Source organism: Humulus lupulus, chromosome 1 (assembly GCF_963169125.1).
Source record: "Humulus lupulus chromosome 1, drHumLupu1.1, whole genome shotgun sequence".
Lineage (NCBI taxonomy): Eukaryota > Viridiplantae > Streptophyta > Magnoliopsida > Rosales > Cannabaceae > Humulus > Humulus lupulus.
In genome coordinates this window covers 218,564,868-218,582,997 of record NC_084793.1, presented here as the reverse complement: position 1 = coordinate 218,582,997, position 18,130 = coordinate 218,564,868, and the positions used below count along the sequence as shown (strand labels likewise).

Sequence of the window (18,130 nt, the reverse complement as noted above, 5' to 3'; positions counted from 1 at the left end):
TATTTAATGGTGGCCCTCTCAAACAATTTATGCCATCAAGGGGTTTGCATCAAAGGAGATCCACTGTCCCCTATCTCTTTATTCTCTGTAGTAAAGTGTTGTCTTGCTTGCTGCTCAGAAAAGAGAACTTCTTTTTGTTTGATTCTAAGTTCATTTCTCTTTGTTTAGTTTCTTGAACTTTGGGAACTGCATGTGTAAAATACTCCAGAGTATGCTAATTTGTTTGAGCCTAAGTTCATTTCTTTTTGTTTAGTTTCTTGAACTTTGGGAGCTGCATGTGTAAAACTCTATGTTTATTACAGATTGATGCTAATTATTATAGACTGATGCTATTTCTTATTTTCTTGTAATTACACTTTTTTAAACTCCTTTCTCCCCACCACTAAGTTGTAATTTTCTTCTCTATCACTACTACAAAATTGACATGGGACGATGGTTTTAAACCGTCGTATGAACTCTCGTACGTCAGTTCTAATACCGTCGTCCCATGCATTGTCATGCCATGTAAAGCAAGATACAACGGTTTAAATAAAAGCGTCATCTCTTGTCGTACATGAAATGATGGTTCCTATACAAACGTTATCTCTTGTGATACATGAGACGACGGTTCCTACTCAAGCGTCATCCTCGTGCAGTACATGATATGACAATTTATGTGCAAGCATCGTCCCCTGCAATACATAAGAAGACAGTTTTGTGGAGACCGATGTCTCATGTAGAGTATGAGAATTTTTTAATTTTTCTATTTCCAACCACTATATTCATTCATAATTTCCTATGTAATTACAACATAGTTCAGTCAGAATCAATAGGCAGACAAATCAATAGAACTTAGTATGTTCCAAATCTAAAAATTACAAGATCAAAATATACTTGCAATAACTATGTAAGTGCTAACTAAAAATTACAATTAGTATATTTTTTTAATTCTGATTTCAAAAGTTACTCTAGCTATGACTCATCCGCTCAAGAAGCTTGGCTGCCCATTCATTTCGAGTTTCATTAATTTCGCCAAGTGTATATGTATTCTTCTCAGCACAGTACAAAGCACAAAATAAAAAACTAAGTTAGAAATTAAATTCAATAGAATTGTAGTTCAATAATTATAAATACTTACATTACTAGTTAGTCATCGCATGGGCGTCTCATTCAAGCAATAGTCCTTCATAATCCTTATGATATAAAAGTCGCACTCTACTGATGATGTTTGACGAGGACAATTGACTATTTTCCACTTGTAATTTTTTTCATTCCTTCTTGTCTTTCACTTGATGTGTGAAGAGACACTATATATACATCAATATGAAGAGCACATTAATTTTTTATTTCCATATCAAATAACTATATTATATTCTAAAATGAGTTTCAAATGTATTACTTGTTCATAAGACTCTTAAAATCATTTGGAGGAGATTTTTAAGTGGATCAAGATAGTAAAATGTAAGGTAATCTGGATCAATGATCACTAACATCCAGTGACGTTTGCATTTAAAAAGAAGTTATTAAAATAAACATCATAAGATATAAGTAAAATTAATATTAAATGAAAATTTTACTTACAAAAAATGGTATGGCATTAACCAAGTTTGACCCATCACTGCGTAATTGATACACTCTGAGATAATTTCAGCCTGCTTATCCATATTTGCTCCAATTCTCGATGACCATGATGGCTCAATGAAACCAAAAAAGTGTGATCTCTCTCTATCGCACAACTCAAAATATAATATACTACATACATGAAAGTTAATGATATTATATTTATACTTAAAAAGAAACTAAATTATATAATGTTTATTAATTTAAAAGAAACTATATAAGTCATTTTATGGATAGCTAACATGGATATTTTATAAACACTTCCACTCTCACAAATAAATCACAAGTAATAAAACACCACATTCAAAGATTGAGCATCTTTTGGGAAGGTCTCTCAAGTAACTATGTAGTTTTAACCACATTGATAAATAATTGGCTTACCAAACTTCATGGCTTCAAATATATAAATTTATAAAATATATATATATTTTAGACTCAAAAAGTGAGAAAAAATGGAATGGTGTAAGGAGCAAATGTCATAGTGACACATTTCTTACTTCAAACCTTAACCTTTACCTTGCTAGTGGTGATCTTACTCCATGAGTTTCTCAAGTCCATCAATCCAAATCAAAGTCTTAAGTATATTTATATTATTAATTGTTGAATACTTAAAACTTCCAAACTCTAACTACCATGCAGAAGTGCATGGAAACACTAGATATTTCAAAATAAATGAAAAACTAGAATGTATAGACAAAGCTATAAGCTCAACTTTCGGGTTGCTAATATATTTTCAGAACTTAAAATTGTGTTTATAAAATTACATATTACCATGAAATGAAAGTGTACAATTATCAGCCTTAAACCAACGTACCAAAGAGCTATAAATAATAATATTAATTCACTCTTGTTAAAATGAGAAATCAACATTATTTTCTTAAACAATTTACCATCTGGGTAAAGAAAACTACAACAGAATTTAAACTTGGCAGACTAAAGCGCAACAAGAAGCATACATAAATATTGATTACAAATCTATGGTGCACAAAAATTAAACAACAATTTGCACATCCCAAATAAATGTGAAAATTTGAATTGGGCGTATCATTTTTCATACGGTCAACTTCACAATTTCACTTTTAATTTTAAGAGAGAAATCAAGATTGGCCAGTCCAGTTAACTTTCAAGAAAGTTGCACCAAGCCATAAACCTGATATTTTACTTAATTGATAATGTTGACAACGCATGAAATCCATACTTGCTACACAACAGACAACAAATTCAACTTGACTAATACATGCATCAAACATCACATTAAATATTACCTTAATGGCCACCTTCTGACGTCAAAAGCTAAAATTCTCGCAAACCCCTTTTTCTTTTCTAGCATCACACTGGCCTTCATGACATCTTTCTTGTGTACAGGGCCTATGCTTATACCACTAACAGGAATATTTACTTATGGGGTTTTAAGAAACTCCAGCAATGCTTCCAAGGAACCAAGAGTAGATGCTTGCACACAAACTCCTTCACTACTTTTGTCAACCCTGCTCATGACAGACTTCATATCCTCCATAGTTATTTCCTTGATACCTTCCAAGTCATCATTAGGGCCCACCACATATAGACCAGTACCAGCAATAGCATGCTCAAGGCCCAGCATAAAACATTTATTAGAAAATTAAGAAATCTCAATTCAGATGTGGACCTCATCAGTAACCAGTTCAATTCCAAAGAGCTTAGGGCTTAAAAAGCATGGAGGATTAGCAAGAATAATCACATGTGCTGTGATCTTTATACCCTGTGCAGCCTTGATTTCCTTGTGATGTAGATAGGTTCCCTAAACATCAAACAAACGATAAATCAAAATCAAAATATTTCAATACTATGATTAAGGGACACAAGGACATCACAATATCCACACAAAACGGTAAAAAACCATATTTAATGATTTAAAGTTCGCCAGCCCAATCCATAAAAATTATCTCTGTGCAAGACATTGTGCAATTCAAGTTTAATGAAATGTTCCACCTTGTCACCTTTGGTGGCCTCTAAACAATAATAATTTTGTTAATTGGGAGTAATTAGTAAATCATGGAAAGCTTATATCAGTATAGACAACAAGAATTCCTAAATGTAAAGTAAAGAAAAACCCTTGGAGGAAAATTGGCAGCACATGTTAGAGCCCAAATGTAAATTTCCTTGCAATTTTTCTTTATTTAGTTTCTTCACATTAGATTTACTTTAGTTAGTTTTCCAAGTGGAGAAAGACTTTAGGTGAGGCTTCTATGAAAGACACAATATAAAATTAGTAATTGAATTTCTTCTGGAAGATTCTCTATGAATAATATTAGTTTCTCAGGAAAAAGATTACCTTGACACGGAGCTCTTTCATGGGATGGGGTGTTAACAATTCTCGAATGCTAGCAACAATTGGTCCCTTCAAAACAGAATACATATTGAAAATAATTAGTGAAAATCTTAATGTAATATCTATAACTTTTCATATGAATAATGAATCGAAAGAAAAAATAATGAATTACACAAACTACAAACTCAGACTCTAGGCTGGATTTTGAAGAAGGATTAAAGATGCTCACTTTCATGCCATAAATAACAATTTGATCTCCTTCATGAAGTACTCCGTTGACTAGTAAAACGTCAATAGTTGTCCCATGACCTTCAATGACCTTAACCTCTAATACAATACACTGGCAAAAAGAACGAGATTTAATCAGATTAAACTAGTTTTAACTATCTGAGAGTTGAGTAATGGTATGGTGAAAATAAAGAAAACCTGCACTTCATTGCTGAAAGTAAGCTTTTCAACCATAGTTTTCTGAGTCCATTGAACCAATAGTAACAACATATCTGGAATGCCTTCACCACTGAAATAGTTACCCCAAACACAAAACATCAGACAAGGAAGCAAAAACAGACAGTCCAAAGAGAATAAAAAGTTACATTGAAATATGAACCCAGAGTTAGTAAATCATATGTAATGGCACTTGTAGGTACAATGTTGTTTGTCTCTCCCATTTCTTTATTTTTGTAGTAGAGCTCATTATTTAAGCCTTGTTCCTTGAACTGGGTAACAATCTGATGAGCCGATCAAATTTAAGAAATTTATTAGTACAATCGAACAGACAAAGTATAAAAGAAAAAGAAATTGGAAAGCTTCTGACCTGAGTGAGCCTCATGTTGAACTCATTTTGGACATCCTTAGATTGTTGCTTCTTTGCCTTTACAATTGGTGCTTGTAGGTGCTTTTCCACCCATAGAGTCTGTCTACCTGCAAATTTAAAAATTGAATAAAAAAACATGAGTAAAATGTGAAGCAAATGGTGAAGGAAGACACCCAGCTATAGTGTGCACCTTGTTCAATGCCACAATAAACTCAGTATTCCTCATTTTCAAAAGAGTCAATGACTCGATTGTTTGTGGTTCTAAGTCGTGCATAATATCCACAACCAAAATTGCAATATCACATAACCCTGAACCCCTTGACCTCAAGTTTGTGAATGATTCGTGACCATTCATTCAAGTTCAGTAATTATATTCTCATGTAATTCACTTCTGTCTTGTATATTCTGATAAACTAGGAATGCAAGACAGAAATTTAAATTCAAACATTAGAAAAATTCTTCAATGCAAGACATTTTTCAATCACCAAAAATGCCCACACCACATTCGAATGCAGAAAGTAGAGCGTCCGTGAAATGGTAATAATCAAGTGTAATGTGCATAGGCAGAAAAAGCAGTATTTCAGTACCAAATAAATATATAATTCACTTCTTACATCACACAAATAAAAGAAAATCTAATTAGTCAAAATGAACTACCAGGAGAGGAGGAAAAGCCATTTGCACATTTCTTGCTCACATCCACTCTACTGTGTTCTTTCTAAGTTGTATGGTGCTACTGCTGATGATCAAGTTAGTTCAAAATAGTGAAAAAAATATGAAACATTCATTATTGGTATTGAGACCATAGATATATCAGTTCAGAAACCTATCTTTCCATTCAAAGAGTAAATTAAACAATGCTTAACTTATCGCCCTTACAAAGTTATCACTTATGTCTGGTTTGTATACAAAATTGACTAGACAAGTACAAGGGGGAGAAATAATTACTTCAGCACATCATTGAGGCCTTGAGGCATTCCTAAACTCTTGGCAAGATCGCTCATTCTTTCCTTCATAGCCTAAGGAATAAAAAAAAATTAATATTTTCATTCTTGAAAATAAAATATAATTCACCTATAAATTATGAGTTCTTTTATTCGTACACACACCTTCCTTCATAGCCTAAGGAATAAAAAAAAATTAATATTTTCATTCTTGAAAATAAAATATAATTCACCTATAAATTATGAGTTCTTTTGTTCGTACACATACCTTTTATACAAACATCCTACCTAAAGCCAAAAAAATCCAATTACAATGAAAACCTGATAACTTTGGCCTAATTTTAAGATTACATTTCCAACTTTAAGTTACTGCCAACGACACATTTCCAGCTTAACAAAAGAGTTGGTGTCAGTGATATTTTCTTTTCTAGTGAACTTTTATCTGAAATCATATTCAAGAACCAAACCAACACAGAGCAAGTCAAGGTCTGTAACAAGTAACAACTTCTAATCATAATCAAAACAAACAAGAACAAAGCAATAAGTTTACATGGTTGTACCACAATGATCTACATCAAAGAGTAAGCAATTAACCTACAAAATAAGCATCATTAATTCTACAAAAAAGGGAAAATCGGAAATCGAAGGAGAGAAGGAGAGAAGGAGAGGAGGACAACAGCTACGGTTTTTTTTCCTTGGGTCCAAAGAGTTGGAGAAGAAAAGAATCTAATTCAGAGCAAAAGACTTCTCTTAATAATAAGCCATTGATTGAAGGAAAATAGATTATAAATATCGTAAGAAAATAATGATAAAGAATTAAAGATGCAATCAAAGTCTCTTCTTAATTTTGGAACTTCACGATTTCGATTTGCACAAGTCTGCCATAGGTTAGAAAGGTTCCCTATGAACAAATTTTCAAAAAGTTGTAGAGATTAATGTTTCAAAAAGTTTTAGAGATTAAAGTTTCAAAAACTTTCAGAGATATAAGTTTACCGTGAGAGAGAGGATTCAATACTTGTTGGGTCTTGACTTTGACGGAAGGGAAGAACGGAACGGGCGACTTTGACAGACCCCAGGTGCGGAGAACCCCAGCAACGTCGTCGTCGAATTCACCTCCCTCTGTAGTAGGCGTCATTGTCGTCGTCATCGCCTTCACCCTCACCTCCGTTTGTAGTAGGCGACGCCGGTGAGAAGCACGGGTGCAGAGGACCCCTCTGTAGTCTTTTCTTCTTCTTTATGCAGAGAAAAAATGAATCCCTGATCCTAATTAATCCCCAATTCGAATATGACCCATATTTTATTTAAAGCATATTTTAAATTTATTTTTTTTAATTTTTTTAAATTTAATTTATAGGATGTATTTCTTTAAAATATGACTCATATTTAAATTTATAGCATATTTTAAATTTAGTTTGTTTAATTTTTTTAAAGTATGTATTATTGTTTTTTAATATTCATAGCTTATTTTAAATTTAATTTGTTTTAAATTAAAATATTAAAAAATAAATTTTATTAGATTTAGAAGAAAATTTATACTACAACATCATCATAATAAGTATCATTAATGAATTTTTATTTAAAAAAAAACTTCTTTTACTAAATATATAATAACTAATTGAATTAACAATTAATATTACAAATTATTAAAAAAACATATTTTTTAACTAATAAGTAATCTATATCGTAAATTATTAATTAATACATTTTATGAATATATTTATATATTATACTAAATTATATTTAAAAATTTAATTAGTACTTGGTTAAAAAAATTGTATTGGATGAGACAACAGTTTTCTTAAAAATGTTGTTTCGTGTTAAAAGTAGATATGTTACGACAGTCCTACTAGAATTGTCGTCTCATGGATGTTTTATTTTGCATGGCACGATAGTTTGAGGGCTACTGTTGTGTTATGTCAATTTCTGACACGAGACGATAGTTCTACGAAAACTGTTGTCTCATGTATGTCATCTAAGTACAGTTTTGTAGTAGTGTATGTTTGATTTTCAAATTTTTGACTGGCATTACATTTGTGGAACTGAGATTGGCTTTTAAAATTATTTTCCAATTTCTTACTAAACCTAGTGATAGTGAAATAAACTATTTTTTTTCCATACTTTTTGGAAATAAATTTGTGATATGAATTTCATGAAACTTATTATTGTTTCATTAGCCAGATCATATTATTAGGAATAGAGAAAGATTTTGAAAAGAATTTGATTCTCATTACTTAATGGAATAGCTTACAATAAACTGTATATACAAGAGTTAATTGAGAAGGCTAGTTGTACAATTAACAACCAAATCTAACTAAAGGCTAAAAACAGAATACAAACTATATATTTTCTCTACTACTACATGCATAGAGTATATATTAATGTTCCATTATAAGGTAACTAATTAATTACAGTGTTTAATACTCCCCTCAAGATGGAGTGTGTGTATAAATTCTTTTACACTCATCTTGGATTGATCTCAAGTTTGAACTAACCCTGAGATCAGTATTTTAGATCTCAAAGCTTGAAAAATAGTAAGTTTTGTAGGTTTCAATGCATTTTAATCTTGTGCTGATGTGAATTAATTCTTATTCTTTATATATAGCTTTTGTCTCTGGATACATATACACGTACCTTTTGCAAATCTAAAATTTAGAAAGAAAAGTTGCAATTTGTTTACTATATACATATACGTGTAAATGAGTTATTGAATTATATAGAAAACAAAATACCACAAAGAATGAAGTTATTCCAAGAGGTACATTTTCATACTGAAAAAAGAACCAATCTTATAATTTAGTGTTTGGTTTCTTTGTTTGCTTTGGTGTAGTTGTGAATTCATTATTTTGTATGTAGTGTCCTCTCTTGGAAATAATTTCCATAGCATTTTTCTTGAAGTAATTTGTGATGCTAGATAATAACAATAAAATATTTCATTGTTTATTTTACAGATGTGACAAGAGAAATAGAAAAGGATACTTAATTTTGAAGGCTTTATGTTGGGCAGTTGTAGAATATTTTGTGCTGAAAGTAGTAACTTTTCAATATGTTGAACATTTTGTTGTTGATGACAGTGTTGAATGTTTTAAACTAATTTGTGGATTGTTAATACAATGTTGAATGTTTTTACTTTTTGTTATTTGAAAATCAAGTTCATTTGATGATGCTAGTATATATTAGAAAGCTAATTTTAATTATATAAATAAAAAATAAAAATATAATAGAATAAATTAGTGTTATATAAATGACTATATAATGATAATTTAAACTTATCTAAATATTAAAATAATACGAAAAATGTGTTATAATATCTATTACAATAACACTTTTTATAAGTAAAGAATTTTGTTATGCAAACTTCTTTATATAACACAAAAAATGTGTTATACTAAAGTGTAGTATAACACAAATTTATAAGTATTGAAATGTGTTATATAATCGACTATAAATAATATAATTAAACACTTATCTATTTATTAAAATAACATAGAAAGTGTGTTATCGTTAACAGTATAATAACACATCTGTATAACAATGATAAAGTGTTATGTTAAGTATCCTGACCTACGATAAGATAGTCGCTCTTAACACGTCAAAAAGTGTTATGGTATGTTTTGATAACACATTTTTTGTCTTATTAAAAGTATTTTTTCTTGTAGTGAGAGGGGGCTGAGTGTGGGTTTGTTTTTTTGTTTTTTGTTTTAATTTAGTTATTTATAAAACTTTAATTTGTTTTTAGGACACGCATCAGTTTTTAGGACTCGTGTTGCGAGTCCTAAAAGAAATTCTTTAAGGACTCTCAACGCGAGTCCTAAAAGGTCCAAGAGATTGGAGGTAATTTTTTATCTTTTAAAATTCAAACTTTTAGGACACATAAGTTTTTAGGACTCGCAATGAGTGTTCTAAAAAGATTCTTTAAGGACTCGCAATGAATGTCCTAAAAAGCCTAGGAGGTGTTTGTTAAAAAAAATTCAAACTTTTTTCGGACACACATAGTTTTTAGGACTCACTCCACGAGCCCTAAAAGAAATTTGTGAGTCCTAAAAAGTCAAGGAGCTGTTTTTAGGAATCGCGGTCTAGGTGAATGTCCTAAAAGGGTGTTTTTGTAGTAGTGCCCAGCTCCGTGCCTTCTTCGCAGATTCCCAAGGGTGCTTGCACAACCCACTAGGGTGAGCTGGGACAAGCTCACGGCGGCAAAGTTCTCCAAGGAATCCTCTTGTGCCACGATCAGAACCCCAGGCTTAGATAACTAAGGACATTAGAGTAGAGTCAAGGTGAGCTAATTTAGTTCGTCCTGATGGAACGAGGATAACCTCGCCAATAAGACATCCTCCATCACCGATAAAACATCCTGCCCTACCTCGCCCACAAGAGGATGCTTCAGCTCATGGGAATAGTAGGAGAAAGCCTCCTCTGTCGGTAGACACATACGCCCCATGGGAAAGTACTGAGAATCCAGGTCCTCGATCTTAATCGTGGGCCGTAAGTTTTGAAAATGGAAGTTACTGGACGGGGAGCCAGATTGGAGGCAGGTTCGAAAGCGATATGAGGAATCATTTGAGCTCAGCGTAAAGTTCGTGATATGATCCACAACCTGACCTGCGCAATTATTTGAACTCACAAAGAAGGTATCCAACTTGGAATGAGGATGTTAGTTATGCTCGACATGAGAGAGATTCGTCTATCGTACGCGACAATGGGAATGTCCCACCTAACCAAGATCAGACTTGGAGGGACAATAACCCAACAAACGCGTAAATAGGATGGGAGCTGTTGAACAACCCCTAGCTAACCTATAGACCAAGGACCTAACCCTTGAGTGATTTTCCTTGATGGAGGAACAGATGAAAATGCTCTTATCTGGAAAGGGAGTGGATGATTGCGACTCAGATGAAGAGCTCGTACCTTTTGCTCCAAACATTGGCACATCTATGTATCCTATTGGCTTTAGGATGCTGAACATGCCAAAATTTGATGGAAATAAAGATCCATCCGATCACTTCGGGATGTTCAACAAATGATGATGGCCCACAATGTTGGGCTCGACCTAAGATGTATCCTGTTCCCCGCGAATCTGGTCGAACCTACCAGACAGTGGTTTAAATAATACAAGAAGCATTCGATAGGCTTGTGGAAGAAGTTTTCTTCAAAGTTTAAGAAATCATTCTGAGCTTCACAAGCAGATCGTTTAGAGGTCGACTCATTGGCCAACATAAAACATCAACCTAATAAATTAATGAAGGCATTCCTGAGCAGACTCGCTAATGTTGCAGCACGAGCTAGGGATGTTGATGATAGCTCCAAACTCATGGCAATGAGGACAGGAATCATGGTGGGAGGCGACATGTGGCAAGAACTCCAACAAAAAGGAGTTAAAAGTGTAGACGATTTTTTGGCTTGGGCTCAGGAGTGGATGAACCTGGAAAAGGTGCGATCTGTTGTCGCAAGAACTAGCCAGGCCTCCTATCTAGCCTGCTAGAGCAGTGGTGGATGTTGTAGCTACGGCTCAGCCTATTACCCAGAATAACCAAGAGAAAAACAATAAGAGGAAGGGGAATGGTGAGGGCGACCAGAACAGGATGAAGAGTAAGTGTGTGGAGAAATTCTAGCCCATTTATGCCACCTACACCGGCCTAATGGACACTTGAGAACATATATTCCTGGCAAATTCTAATCACCTCTCGTGGAAGAAGCCAGAACCTTTAAGGCATCAGAGGGCGAAGAGAGATCCTTCAAATTTTTGCCGATTCCATAATGATATTGGTCATAACACTGATGATTACCAATAGCTGAAGGATGAAATTGAAACACTCATTCGGGCTGGTCCATTAGCTTAGTATGCCCAAAATCGAGTAGTCCCCAATCAACCGGCCGGTAAAAATCCTCATCAGCTCAGGAAGCCACGATAGTTCAGTCTAGAGCTTAGTTGAATCAAGGCGACCCTCCCCCTATAGTAGGAGGAGATATAACTACTTTATTGGAGGGCAACATTTGGCGGGCACGAGCAGCGGGGCACAAAAGAGGTATATTAACAAGCTGAAAACCCATTATAGTGTAGAGCTTGTCCTGGAGCAGCGGTTATCGAAACAACAGCGGTTGGAAAAACATCCAATCATTTGATGCTAGCCATGTTCAATTCTCGCACAATGACCCACTGGTGGTAACCGTGCAGCTCGCTAATCGAAGGGTACAGAGGATAGTGGTGGACAATAGAAGTTCCATAAATGTGCTTCCTAGGTCCACCCTGGAAAAGATTGGATTGTCCATAACCAATTTGAAGACGACCTCAATGACTCTAAACGGGTTTTCGGGTGAAGGAACGATGGCCATCGAGACGATCAAACTAGTGGTGACATTGGGAGAAGAGTCACGAAATGTCTCTAAAATACTTGAGTTCGTGGTAATTGATTGTCCGGCCGCATATAATGCGATTTTGGGACGACCTGCGCTAATGGCTTTTGAAGCCATCACATTGATTCGACTGTTGGGAAAACTTATGCAGGATCTTGTTTATTTTCATGTAAATCTTATATTAAACAAATTAATATAAGAAAACCTAGAACATGTTTCTAAAATTGAATTCATACAGAGATAATTATATGAACACTTACATTATTGTGTAGTGGAATGATTGAGTCCTTCCTTCAGTTTCTCTAACCCTTGTATCCTTTATGTCGCAGGGTATCACCAAGAAACAAAACCCTTCTTCAATTTTCTTCATAGCCTTTCAAAGCATCCTTAGAATCACCTAGACTAGAGTGGGAAATTCTCAACATATGAGATAGATGCAAGAAGAAGAATAGAAGAGAAAAATTGAGGCTTACACAATGACTTATGTTGTAGAGAGAATCTAAAACCTAGAGCATCAAGACTAGATCTTCTAATCTTCTAAAAAACTTGTGATTCAAAAAATCTGATTTCAACTCTCACTTAGCATTCCTTTGATAGGCTCAATTAGGTCATTTATTTTAGTTAAAAATCAATAAAATAATAGATTATATCACCCTAATGGTCGAAATTATCATGGGCTTTAGGTCCGTGTAATTTATCATTTAATTATAAGTCTGTTAGGCTTAGAATCAATGCCCGTATTATTTTCTATTGATTAAATTAATTAAATAATTTTTTAATCCTTTATCAAATTAATTAATTATAATTTGAACATTGATTTAAACTTATTTATTAATTTAGATACAAATTTATATTAATTAATAAATCTTTCCTAATGTTGACCACGATTTTGGCCAACTGCGAGTAGACGCAAAAACGACAATAAACCTTGAATAGAAAGTAAATGACACTAATAATTTTATAGTGGTTCAACCCTGATTTGTTGGTAATAGCCTAATCCACTTGGAGTTGTGATATATTTAGCCTACACTTAAGATCAGATGAACTTGAGCCAACTGAGTTTCTTCAGTGTAAGTAGAAAAAATACAGAATTTCTCTCTCTAGAGAATACAAGCTTTCTCTCTCTAAGCTTTCTCAGAAAATTCCCCAAGAATGCCCCAAGTAACAATCCCAAAGTCTCAAAATTAGAGAGTCTTGAAGTCTCAAAAAGATCTGATTCCCCCAAATGATGCCATGAGCCATTTATTTATAGGCTCATGGATCGTACATGAGAAATATCCTGCTTTGATGGGGTTCTTGGTTGTTTCAACAACTTTAATTAATGAATAATAAACAAATTCAAATTACAACAATAGATCTATTATTCGGGGATGTTTGAGATATTCTCGCGGCAGTTGCGAATGATTCAGGTTGAAGCTATAACTGAGGCTTTACCAAAGAGTAACTTAGATGGTAACTTCTGAGATTTTGATCAGTCGACCAATGAAATCCATCCCCGAAGTAACTGGTCGGCCAAGACAACGCCAAACACACCACCAGTCGGCATAGGCAAAGCACACCTCTGGTTGGAAAAGCACACCACTGGTCGGGCATGGAACATCACTGGTCGGGCATGGCACAGTCGGCCAAAGCACACCACTGGTTGGGCATGTCGAATCTCTGGTCGAGCATGGTACACCACCGGTCAGGAATGTCACATATCTAGTCGGTCATGGCACACTGTAATGCCCTACTTCCTTAGATCCGTTACTAAGTGAGTTTATAATGTGCATTTAACTCGCTAATCGAGGTTTTAGGTCAAAAGTGTAATTAAATCATAAACAGAGTAATAAACTTCAAGAAAATAATTTCAATTACTGAAAAACATAATGTGTTTGACACTTGGGATCCCAAAATACTGTTTTAGAAATATTTACAACATATAAGTACAAACCAAGTCGACTAGACGACAAAATCTAGGTTTTAATACAATCATCTATCAAAACCACTGGCTGTGGCAGCCAGGCAGGCCAAACATGTACGCGCCGCTTCACGCTCTCCGTACTCATGGTTGGTCGAATTTTCCCTTGCTCTTACTTGCACCACAGAGCACCCATGAGCCGAAGCCCAACAAGAAAACCCTTACAAGTAGAAAATATATGCATAACAAACACTCGGCATATAAACAGGCCATCAATAGGCTAAACATACGGCCATGTCGTCCTAGGCGCTTTACCAGGCCCTGGGTTCGCAGTCCACAACGTGAGGATAACCCAGGTATCCTTTAGGCTCTCACCCTGGAAACTCGCACTCCACGTGCTCAACGCTAATCCCGGCCCCTTGCCGCACTCGGCCTTGCACTCCACGTGCCTAACGCCGTTCCCGGCCCCTTTCCATTCCTGGCCTTGCCGACCTCGGCCTGCGCCGTTCCCGGCTCTTGCCGAACATTCACACATTTGCATTCATAGCATAATAAAGCATATACTGAACATGAACAATTCAATCAAAGGGCTACGCCCTGCATTACAATCATATAGGGCTCTGCTCTGCATACAAGCTCTACGGGAACAGTGGTTTTGTTACCTGAGTCCCGAGCTTTCCAAGCACTAATATCTCGAGCACAGTCCCCTAAAATGAGCCTCGCCGAAACCCTTGTCACAACACATTAACAATGTTCATCCATCATGTTCTAATCCATTAAATAGCTTTGAGTTACAATTCTAATCTTCGGGACCTTGAATCCTATCAATCCGGGTGATAAAATCCATCCCAAGCCTTAGCAATTAGGTTCCCAAGTCAAAACCCTCAAGTCACCCTGCACTTTGAACTAGGGCCGCAGCCCAACCCCACAAGCGCCGCGACTAGCCTCAAAACAGAGGCCAACACCTCCCTGAAACACACATGGGCCACGGCGCGCCTCAAGCACCATGGCCTCCCAAGGCCTCGCGTGCACACGGGCCGCGGCATGCCCCTCCTAGGGCTGCGGCCCTCGCCTCCAAACCCAAAAAAACACCATTTTCCCCTCCATATCCTTCGAGCCAACACCTCCAAAATCACCTCCAATCTCATAATTAAACCCAGAATTCATACTTATGCAACCTAAACATACCAACAAACTCAAGAACCAGTTCTCACACCCATCAAACAATCAAAACCTGTCCTAAAATCCAAACCATGCATGTCCAAATCCTAACACGCAATAACCACACAATTCAGCTGCAATCAACATAACCCAACTTATTAGAAAGCTTACCTTAAACAGAGTTGAATCCTCAATTCAATTCCTAAGCTCCAAGCCTTAGATTTCTGGTTGGAATCTCCCAAATTCAGCTCCAATCTCTTTGTTCTAGCCTGGTTTTTCCTCCAAAGTACTGCTAAGTCTTCAATTGTAAAAGAGAAAAATAGAGAGAGGGAAGAGAAAGAGTGGGTCGGTTTAGAGAGTTCTAAATAATTCTCACTTTTGTTTTATTCAACTTAAGTCTATAAGGTTACCTCAAGGCTCGGGGTACCAAAAACATCCCCGAGGCAAAATGGTAAATTTCTCCATTATTCCCTCCTAGACATTCTAACCTCAAATATATCTCAAAATATTTATTTCCATAACCCGATAACCCCATAATACATCTAATACCCAAAATACCCTCGACTCGCCCTGAGTCGGATTCTCAACCTCGTTGTGACTTTCTAGCTAACTGCTCCCTAGAACTGTCTCGGATCGTGCTACACAGATATATATCACAAAAATATCACATTTATCACATTTATACCCTCAATGGGCTAAAATCACAGACATACCCCTAACATCCAAACGGGGCCCGCATGCATATTTAATTCAACTAAACATGCATCTCTATCACATATTCACATAAATTCACATATTATATCCATAATTCACCTATTTCCCTCCAGGCACGCTAATCAAGGCCCTAAGCCTTATTAGAAAATTTGGTTCGTTACACACACCACCGATCGGGCATGACACATCTCTGGTCGGGCATGGGACACCACTGGTCGAGAATGTCAATTCTGACCAGTAATATCACAACTCCGCATGGCAAGTCCGAACCTTTTCACTTCTTTAGTCAACACATTTATTGACTATTGATGTGTCATTTACTGACCATGCATTGCCACTTGTCCCATCCAATTTCCATGTCATCGAATAAAATTTTGGGGATAACACCTAATTTCGCTTTTCTTCTCTAAATTACATAACTCTGTGAAACTATCCAAAATTGACCTAGTCAGCTTTGATAATTCTAATTTATAATTAAAACAATTAATTGAGACTATCTAGATGATTTTATCCAAGGTACAATGGGGACCACGGGCCTATGAAATCAATCTGCAATAAGTTATCATAAATTTAACAAATAAATTTACTAACTTAATAATTACTCATGACTCCACTAAAGACTCAGAATTGCACTATTGAATTCACAGAATGCTTTATAAGCAATATAGATACATTATTAATTATCCATTGTTACAACCATAATTGTCACTCAATCCTCTATAGACGGTCTACAATGTGATGAGACTAAAAAACCGTTTTACTTGACATTGTATTTTATCCTTCAAACACTTAGTTCCTTGTAACTGATATTTTAGTAAACTAATATTAATTACTGAAATGAGATCTCTATCATTTAGCTTCTTGAACCAAACTAAAAGAAAACCATCGTTTCACTTCTTCATCAGAAGCTATAGATGTTCGTATTTATGATTAACACTCCTACTTAATTATACTACTGAGTTCCCAAGATGTAAGTCTAGGCTAGTCCGTAGGGTAAGCTAGTAACGAACAAGTCAAAGAACTCAAATAGTACAACCAGTTAGCATAGCAACCACCCAGCATTGAGTTTGAATTGACCTATGGTTAACTATATGATATGACTAGAATATATAATAACAGTATGTTTACTTATCTTATCTACTATCAATATCGGTCCAGTCCGATGTAAGAAATACATCCGATCTTATCTACTTTGCTAATGATCTGGAAAGAACATAACACAGCAATGTGTAAGTAGATCATATCGTAGATTGGCAAGTCGATGTAAATCTTGTGCACTGACTAATCTTAGCACTCACATATTTTGAACATATAATCATATTTATATTCCATTGTGATTACGTCACTATAAATATGATTAGCTATATGCTCAGGATTTAATAGAAGTTTATATTAAAAAAATAATCATGAAAATAAAACATGTGAATAAAGTGATTGCCTAAGTCAAAAATTGATTTCTATTCTTTTATTGATAATAAAATGAGATTACAAAGAAATTTGGTTTTAATTAGGGCATAAGACCCCAACACCGACACCTGGCAATGAAGTTCCCATCAACCTCAGAAATATTCATAGTAAGAAGAGACCATCTCACCACCAGAGAATGCTACAACATTGCTATGAAGGGAAAATCAAAACTCGGGCAACAAGTGATGGTTGTAGGTGATGGAAATGAGGAGTCCCAGGAAAATGGAAGTTACCTATACGACGAAAGAACCTCGAGAAGGAAATGATGAGGTCGCCCAACGGGACGACATTATTCTGCGGGAAGGCAAAGATAGGTCTGAGCTTAAAGTAGTAGAAGAGCTATAGGAAATAAACATCGACCTAGAAGAACCTTCAAGAGTTATCAAAATTGGAAAAAATCTTGACGTCGAAAGGAAGGAGTTGGTCGAGTTTCTAAGGAAAAACCTGGATGTTTTCGCTTGGTCACACAAGGATATGGTGGTAATCAGTACGAGTATAATAATGCACACTTTAAACTTGGACAAGAATGTGCCTAGTAAGTCCCAAAAATAGAGGCTCTTGGGGACAGTACGATCTAAAGTATGGGTTTATCAGGGGAGCAAAATACCTGTTCTGGGTTGCTCACTCCGTGTTGGTCCCGAAGCCAAATGGGAAGTGGAAAAATTGTATCGATTTCTTCAACATCAACAAGGCTTCTCCTAAGGATTGTTTCCCACCTCCAAGAATTGATCAATTGGTAGATGCCAAGGCCGGTCACGAGTTCATGTCTTTCATAGATGCGTATTCTGGATATAACCAGATCGCGATGAACCCTGTAGACCAAGAACATACCAGTTTCATAATCGAGCATAACGTAAATTGCAACAGAGTTA

General features: G+C 35.4%; 1 protein-coding gene across 1 annotated transcript; it reads right to left on the bottom strand.

Annotated features, from left to right (window-relative positions):
• Nucleotides 1–716: 716 nt before the first annotated feature.
• Nucleotides 717–6,956, bottom strand: LOC133803462 (eukaryotic translation initiation factor 5B-like). The gene is made up of 9 exons (XM_062241516.1): nucleotides 6,662–6,956; nucleotides 4,725–4,831; nucleotides 4,538–4,638; nucleotides 4,337–4,424; nucleotides 4,140–4,250; nucleotides 3,914–3,979; nucleotides 2,865–3,379; nucleotides 1,561–1,731; nucleotides 717–1,286 (listed from the first exon to the last, which is right to left on the bottom strand). The coding sequence occupies exons 1-7, from the start codon at nucleotides 6,813–6,815 to the stop codon at nucleotides 3,236–3,238; spliced, it is 771 nt and encodes a 256-aa protein (XP_062097500.1). The 5' UTR covers nucleotides 6,816–6,956; the 3' UTR covers nucleotides 717–1,286; nucleotides 1,561–1,731; nucleotides 2,865–3,235.
• Between the last annotated feature and the right edge of the window lie 11,174 nt (nucleotides 6,957–18,130).